Source organism: Mastomys coucha, unplaced genomic scaffold (assembly GCF_008632895.1).
Source record: "Mastomys coucha isolate ucsf_1 unplaced genomic scaffold, UCSF_Mcou_1 pScaffold5, whole genome shotgun sequence".
NCBI classification, from domain to species: domain Eukaryota; kingdom Metazoa; phylum Chordata; class Mammalia; order Rodentia; family Muridae; genus Mastomys; species Mastomys coucha.
In genome coordinates, this window is record NW_022196911.1 from 114,160,056 (window position 1) to 114,168,414 (window position 8,359).

Here is an 8,359-nt window from a genome sequence, read left to right on the forward strand (position 1 = left end):
AAAAAAAAAAAAAAAAAAAACAAGTAATGACAACAGCTTGGCAGGGCAAGTCAGGAAGTAGATGTTTCCATGAGGCATGAGGGTCAAGAACATACATAGCAGAAATAGGAATAAGGACAGAACGTTAGGGTCAGGATCCAGGATTACCCAGGTCAACTCCAGCAGGAGGCTGTTTTGGGTTCCAAGATCTAGTACCTAATGCTAGATGAAATGCATGATAAGCAGGAGTCTGAGGCTGCTTTAGTATTGCGGACAGCTCCTCTACTGATCTTTCTAAGACAGGAATCCACAGCGAAATACTTCTATCCACGAACACAGAGCTCTTCAGATCAGAGACTATTAAGGGAAGAACAGACAGAAACGTAATTCTGTAAGTAACAGAGAATGAGCCAGTTAGTATAGTCAGATTCACAAAGAAGGAGAGCAGAGGTGGGAAGAGGGGAGAAATGGACAGTTTTAAAAGGCGAAACATGCTAGTTATATGGCAGTAGGAATAATACTACTAAGACATATTCCTTTTATTAATGATAAAGAATGTCACTTATTTGGACAAACTGACCTGCAAGCCTTTCTGCCCTAATGTCCTGTGTTAGCTTCTAATGTTTGTTTTGAGAACATTAGACATGAGCACTGCATCTACATCACACTTTACATCTCACTCCCCTTCCTCTAATTCTTCCATGCTTCTTCCCCCCAAATGTTTAATTATTACTTTACGTATATATTCACATATGTGTGTATGTACCCTCATCTACTGAGTCCATCCAGCGTTGCCGGTTTGTACATATGTCCAGGGTTGACCTCTCGGGGTGTGTGTGTGTGTGTGTGTGTGAGAGAGAGAGAGAGAGAGAGAGAGAGAGAGAGACAGAGAGACAGAGAGAGAGAGAGAGAGAGAGAGAGAGAGACAGAGAGAGAGAGAGAGAGAGAGAGAGAGAGAGAGAGAGAGAGAGAGAGAGAGAGAGAGAGAGAGAGAGAGAGAGAGAGTGCCTGTCCATGGAAGAAAGGGGTTCTCCCTCTCTGAGCAGCCATTAACCATCTGTAGCCTTTCATTTAGGGTTAGAACCCGGTGGAGTTTCCCGTAGCCGTGTTTTCATGTGTGCTGCTCTTGTTCAGGGAATGATGTTGAGAGTTGTGGGTGCATTTTCCCTGTCCTGACTAAGCAGCACTGTCTAGCTTAGGGTTCCAGTCTGTTCCAACATGGTGCTCCCTGGGTGGCTTGTGCTGCAGCCCTGTCCATCCACTGTCAGCTGCTCTCTGCATGTGGCCAGCTGTGGATCTCTATAGTAAACCTTTTTCTATTGCAAAAAGAAGAGTCTTCCCTGAAGGGAGAAAACTATGCTTACGTGGTGGGGCCTGAGGCCTACGAACTGCCCAGATAGCACTGAAGTTTACAGACTGTAAAATGCTTAAAAAATAAAATTGCAACATACATTTTAGCATAAGTTTTAAATTTTTGTTTGTTTGTTTTCGAGACACGGTTTCTCTGTGTAGCCCTGACTGTCCTGGAACTCACTCTGTAGACCAGGCTGGCCTTGAACTCAGAAATCTGCCTGCCTCTACCTCCCAAGTGCTGGGATTAAAGGCGTGCACCACCACTGCCTGGCAAAGTTTTAATTTTTTAAAACTAGTGTACTGTAGGGTTAATGGGGTTCCGAGTCCACTCTGCCACACGACTCGGCTGCTCCAGGAGGCAGGACACAGGAAGTTGACTGCTTACCCCATGCCATTGCTAGATGGATGTTGGGCCGTGTGCAGCCCAGGGAACCACTCTGGGGTGAGGAAGTGCAGTCAGAGCTGGCTCGGGGGGTTCCAGGACCTGTGACAAGGATGGGCTGTCTGGTTCTCAGGCTCTCAGACACCCAGTTGCTGCTGGCAGCCATGGAAGAGCTGAAAACTGAATGGGGACCTCTTGGGCAGGGGTGAAAAGGGGGAGCTCCAGCTGGTCCTGTGGGGAGAGTCCTTGAAGAAAAGAGATAGTCCATGGTTTTAAGGCATTTATTTATCCTTGGATGAGTAAAACCATACACCACTTCTCAGGATGGCAGACCTAAGATTAAATACCTTTTGCAGGGAGGAGTGTAGGGGAAGGAAAGCTTACTGACTAAGCTCTTCAGGCCTTTAGGTGCCTCATTGAAATGGAAACCTGTCTTGAGCCTAGGTGACCACAGGTCAAGGTCATGTCCTCTACCTGTGGAGGGGCTTGGGGCATTGCCTTTACGTGACTGATGGCCACAAGTCTATGGGGGGAGGTGCTGCAGCTAGTGACATGAGACTGGTGCCAAGGAATCGGGTGAAGCACCTACCGTCCTTTCAGGGTCACCAGGGCTTCTAGCCTTAGCTCAACTGGGAACTAGGCTACCCCTCAAGGTCCCACAGTGTACCTGTCATGTTGTCAGTTCTAGCAAGGACTGTTCCCCGCCAAAAGGAGCTAGACAAAAAGCTCTGGAAATAGCAGCATTTGAGAGGTAAATGTATCTACATCAGGAATTGATGATCATTCTCAGTTGATGGTCATTTCAGTACAGTGTTGGCCTAGATACATGAAGTCCCCTTTTCGTTGTTGTTGTTTTAAAGGCTGGGTTTTAAACTTTAGGTGATGGGAGAAGTGTAAAATGCAAACAAACACAGGAAAAATAAAAGAACGGCAATTAAAAACTTCAAACCAGAGATGGCTAATCTGTTCTGAGCTTTGTCTGCTCTTTCAGAGGACCCAGGTTCAATTCCCAGCACCCACATGACAGCTCACACTGTCTGTAACTCCAGCTCCAGGGTTTGGACAACCTCAGACAGACTGGCAAAACACTAACACACATAAAGGGCTGAGATAGCTCAGTGGTTTAAACCATTGAGTGCTCTTCCAGAGGTCCTGAGTTCAATTCTCGGCAACCACATGGTGGCTCACAACCATCTGTAATGGGATCTGATGCCCTCTTCTGGAGTGTCTGAAGACAGTGACAGTGGACTCACATAATAAACATAAACAAACAAAGCTTTAAAAAAGTAAAATAAAGGACTTCAAACAGCGCTGAGCCTGGTGACACACATCTTTAACACTTGGGAGACAGAAGCATGTGAATCTATTGAGTTCAAGCTTGGTCTGATCTGCATAGTGAGTTCCAGGCCAGCCAGGGGACTACATAGCAGGACCCTGCCTCAAAGGAGGCACAAAAGGTTCCACAAAAAAGTTAAATGTGAACTTCATGTGACACATGTTATTCACCTATTTGAAGAAACAGCAGAGCCAGACTGTAGGGTGAAAGATCAGATTCCGCCCTGTAAGGCTCCACTCTTTAATTCCCCCACTAAGAAACCCTATATAGTCACTTTCCTGCTGCTGCTTGCCCTCTTATGTCTCTCCCAATAAATCTGTGTGGGCTCTGTTGTGTGGTGTGGCTTTATGGCATTCCTTGGTTCTCCACTGCCAGGAGGTCTTTCCCTTTAGAGCTGTAACACTTCCGCTGGGGAGAGCCTTTCCTCTCAGAGCTATAACGCTTACACCATCCACCATTACCAAAACCGCAAAAAAGAAACAAGCCCCACATTTGCTGGGATGGATCAATAAGTAACACAGATGAAAAGGGGTAGATAATACACACACCTCATTGTTTTTAAAAAGAAGCATATGACCGGGAGTGGTGGTGCCCTGCGAGTCAGTTCCAGTACTCGTGAGGCAGAGGCAGTGAGTCTTTGTGAGTTCAAGGCCTGCTTGGTCTACAGAGCCATTTCTAGAACAGCCAGGGTTGTTACACAGAGAAACTCTTATCTCAAAGAAAGAAAGAAAAAATGAAGGAAGGAAGGAAAGAAAGAGAAAGGAAAATGCACATGAAGAATTTTTTTGATTTGGTTCAATTTCAAGACACTCCTGCTTCCTGGGATTTGCAGGTGTGCGCCGCTGAGCCACCACTGAGCTGCAGCTGCCTTTGTTGTGTGGAGGGTGTGGCGGGTGCAGCCAGTGTGGTGGTGGTGACCCAGGGCCTGTGTGTGCTAGAGCAAGTGCTTTGCCTTCAATCCCATAAAGAGCGATCTTGAGGATACCCAAGAGACTTTGAGCTTACATTGCCTCTACGATGACACCAATTGACACACAGGGAGTCTTTCCTTTCCTCCCTGTGCTGTAGGAGTGCTTCCCATGGCATGTATATTATATTATAAAATAAAAATGTGATTAGATGTTGGTTTTTTAAATTAATAATGAAAAGTGGCAGATGTATGGTGAGAGGGTAGGAGTGATTTCTTCTGGGGTGCTTTGTCATGTAAACAGGGAGCTGTAGAGTAGCTGGCCCTAGTCACTTAAATTTGCAGATGAATAGAATTAAGCTGAAGCCATTTTATTCCTTCTACTGTAACAGGAACAAGCTCCTACCTGCCTTTACCGTTCCTCTCTGAGGATAATTTGAGGGTCAGTGTGCTGTAGACTGAGGAGACCTGACGGTGGCAGCAGGCAGCCACTGCTCACGTGGTTTTATTTTCTTGCTAGATGTGTGACTGAAGCAGTATGGTTGCAGCATAGCTTGTCGCACTCAGAACTGCGTGCAGCTGGAATGCAGTGCATGCAGGCGACTCAGTGTGTATACATGTTTACCGTGGAGACATTCCTGGAGAGTATCTCTAAGATCATGAATAGTAATTTTTCAGAGTTCATAATATGTAGATTCTGAATTCATCTGAAAGCTATAAATACTGCTAATGCCAGAGTCCTGTTCACAAAGATTGCATCTACATGGGTTGCAGCAGTCTTGGTTTTGGAAATTTTTAAGCTTCCCAAGTTAATTTTTATCAGAAGCCACAGACTGAGTAATCACTGCTGTGAAGGAAAAATTCACAGATACCCCCACCATATCAATTTAATTTGGTTTTATTATGATAGTATTTTGTTATGATCAATCTACCTCTAGTTTGAAATTCCTTATATGAATAGTTGCATGTATTCATGCATGCATTGATAAATGCAAAAATATTAAATACAAAATAGCATCTATGCATGAGTGAATGATGTTTGGCTGAAGGTTTTGGGCACATTCTTCTAGTTTAGCTAGGTCCAGTAGGAATAGAGAAGCCTTACAGTGGTATAAATGGGTATATTTCATTCAAGAAATAAGTCATGATAATAGGATTAACTGTAAACTGGGCATGGTGACACATGCCTTTTATTCTAGTGCTTGGGAGTCAGAGGCAGGGGAGTCTCTGAGTTTGAGGCCAGTCTGGTGTATGTACTGAATTCCAGGCCAGTCAGGGCCACACACTGAGACCAGACCCTGTCTCAACAAACAAGCAAATAAAAAGAATTAACTGGGCATGAACCCTAAGCTAAGAAGGAAGCCCCACTGGGAAGCTGTCAGTCACATCAGGAAGCACTTTAACCTACCTGTTCTTCAGCTAGAGCACATGCCAGATGCAAGCCAGTCACAACCAGCAGCCCCTCAGCCAGTTGCTTGTGCTCCCGTTGGAAAGGAGCCTGGGCATGTTGATGCTAGGTATGTGTGTGGCGTATTGGTGCAGCAGGCCTGGAGCCCGGTGTTTCTGGTATGAGGGCCACTTTATTGGGAGACCCATGAGAGACAAGGATAGGTGGCTAGTAATAAGAGGACTGGAATAAGATCAATGTTGAGAGGGCCATTGGATGGGATGCTAGACTGCCAGAGCTAAGGTTGCCTATGCTAACTAAGCCTAGGTCTGTAGCCATCGCCAGGGCTTCATGCCCACATCTCAGTGCCACAGTACCCAGGGGTCAAGAGGGCCCTTCTTCCCTGTAGTACCCTCTACCAAGGAGAAAGTTCCCGGTGGTGCTGACTGAAGGAGAGGGGCCAGAGCCTGGGTTATTGGAAGAGCATGGAGCCATCAGGAGATAGATAGTGAGCACTGACACATACCACTTGGGCTAGCGATAGCTCTACAGCCAGCTGTTGACTGTCTTGACTTTTTTAAGCAGAATTCTTCCTTGTTGTGAATCTTGTGATAACTCTCCAGCTGAACAGGGTTCTTTATAAAAGATAATCCTTTTGTCAAACAAACATAAAATTAGAGCATATGTGGGAATCACCTCCAAAGAGCCTGATTTGTTGGGTAAGGTAGATAGAAATCACAAATGTACAAATGTACATTTCTAATAGGTAACACCCAGTGATGGCTGTTCTGAGACAACACTTTGATAGTGCCTTACTCTGTAGACCCCATACAAAGCCCTGCACTAGTCTACTCCACAATTGTGAGCAGGACAAACGAGACCGCTGAGCCACTTGACAAAAGAGCAGAGCGACTGCTATAGTACTAATGGACTGCTATAGTCCATTTCTGACATACTCTCTATCCTGTGGCTCTGTCCTGTTTATGACATTGTCTAGCTCAAGACTTTCTGCACAAATAATCTCCCTATCCTGTATCCTGAGTGTTGAGTTTCAGACCCAGGGCCTCTCACATACAAGGCGAGCAAGCACTTGACTAGGGCAGCAGCACCTCCTCCATACAGAGTGGTCTCCAGTTTATCCTGTAGGCCACTCTGGACTTAAACATGGGATTCACCTGCCTCAGCCTCCCAAACAGGATTACAATCCTGTGCCATCAGTCCTGGTTGCTTTTTCTACTTCTTCATTGGCTTTAAAGTAGTCATCATACTAACACTGCTCCTTAAATATTTAATAGGGTAAAAGAACAGGAAACACAAGAAGAGGAACGTTTGATGGAAGAAAAGAAAAAGAAAAAGCAGGAAGACAAGAAAAAGAAGGAAGGTGCTCAGAAAAAGGTTTGCTAGAAGCCTTCTTCCATGTCCTCTGTCATGTCTGCACTAACATAGCTATCTCATGGCTAAGGTTTGCTAGGATGCCTTCTTCCATGTCCTCTGTCATGTCTGCACTAACATAGCTATCTCATGGCTAAGGTTTGCTAGAAGCCTTCTTCCATGTCCTCTGTCACGTCTGCACTAACATAGCTATCTCATGGCTAAGGTTGAGTCTATTACTGCTTTAAATCTATGTGCTGAGTCTATAATTAGTAAATATAGATACTTGGCTAGTGAAGGGAGTACAGAGTGCCAGCTATGGAAGTTCTTTTCTAAAGATGGTCCGAACCCTTGTATCCAGAGCTGTACAGTTAATGTGTAAAGAGTGTTCGTCCCACCTCCTGAGAATGGACTGTGCCCAGCCCAGAGCAGCCCTATCTGATATCAGGGAGAACCAGGAAACTGATAGTATTGGAAAAGCTAGAAATAATTTTTGCAGTCTTAGTAAATATTCCTTAAAAATCCTTAAAAATAAATAAGTTCTATAAACCAGTCTGGAGAGGTGACTCAACACTTAAAAACATAAAAAAAAAAAAAAACCTGTGTTTTAGAGTTCTTAAACCTTACAGTCATATTTCCATTTTCATTGCGTAAAATGACCACATCTTGCCACCCATCCTTGCTTCCATCTCTGTACTGAGCCATGAGATTGAAAGGATTCCTTCTAGACTGGCACATAGAGTGTGCAGGTGGTGTCCATAAAAATGTTTGCCAGGAACTAACTTAGCACTGTCATGGGGTCAGAGTAGGAATTTTTTTCAGTAGTAAATTAGCTGAATAAAAGGCTTGCTTTAAAAATGTTAGGAATTGGCCTGGCAGTGGTGGCTCGTGCCTTTAATCCCAGCACTCAGGAGGCAGAGGCAGAGGCAGGGGATTTCTGAGTTCAAGGCCAGCCTGGACTATAGAGTAAGTTCCAGGACAGCCAGGGCTACACAGAGAAACCCTGTCTTGAAAAACAAAAAACAAACAAACAAACAAAAAAACAAAAACAAAAGTTAGGAATTAAAAGTTTTATTCCCAACACTCAAAGAAGCAGAGGCATGTCTACACAACACAAAATACACTGTCTCTCCAAAATTAAAATAAAAGAAAAAAAAAGAGGCAGGCAAATCTCTATAAGTTTGAGGCCACCCTGGTAAAATACACTAAAATAATTAAAAGTCTGCTTATAAACCTTTATCAGTGTGGACATTGCATATAATTGTTTCTAAAGAAGTTTTGATTTTTTTTTTCAGGCTGCTGATCAAAAAACCAAAGGTAAGTTTGCTTGTTTGTTTTTATACTTCGTGAGGGGCATACTTTTTATAGTAATATATATCAAACTTTGCAATGGTGTAACTTTTGCCTGCATGTTCGTCTGTGTACCGAGTGTGCACAAGGCCAGAGGAGAGCCTTGTATCTCCTAGAGCTGGAATAAGATAGTTGTGAACCGCCAGGTGGGAGCGCCCTGTGAGCTGTCGCTTCCTTCCCTTTGTCTTCCCTTGGACACACTGCACGTGTAGGTACTGCGTTGTAAGGGCTTTTGCAAAAGTTCTGTCAGTTAGTTGGAGTCTTGTAGGTTTTGGGTTTGGTTTTTTTTTTTTT

The 8,359-nt window shown here is 44.3% G+C and overlaps 1 protein-coding gene across 5 annotated transcripts in view; it reads left to right on the forward strand.

Moving 5' to 3' along the window:
* The window catches only part of Tnrc6c (trinucleotide repeat containing adaptor 6C), a 112,534-nt gene that overhangs the window by 41,232 nt on the left and 62,943 nt on the right, over positions 1-8,359 (forward strand). For all 5 annotated transcript variants that reach the window (XM_031352978.1, XM_031352977.1, XM_031352976.1 and 2 more), the window contains 2 exons: positions 6,640-6,739; positions 8,011-8,032. In XM_031352978.1, coding sequence (XP_031208838.1) covers positions 6,677-6,739; positions 8,011-8,032 — 85 coding nt within the window. In that variant the 5' untranslated portion in view covers positions 6,640-6,676. Of the gene's footprint in view, positions 1-6,639; positions 6,740-8,010; positions 8,033-8,359 lie in introns of those variants that run through there.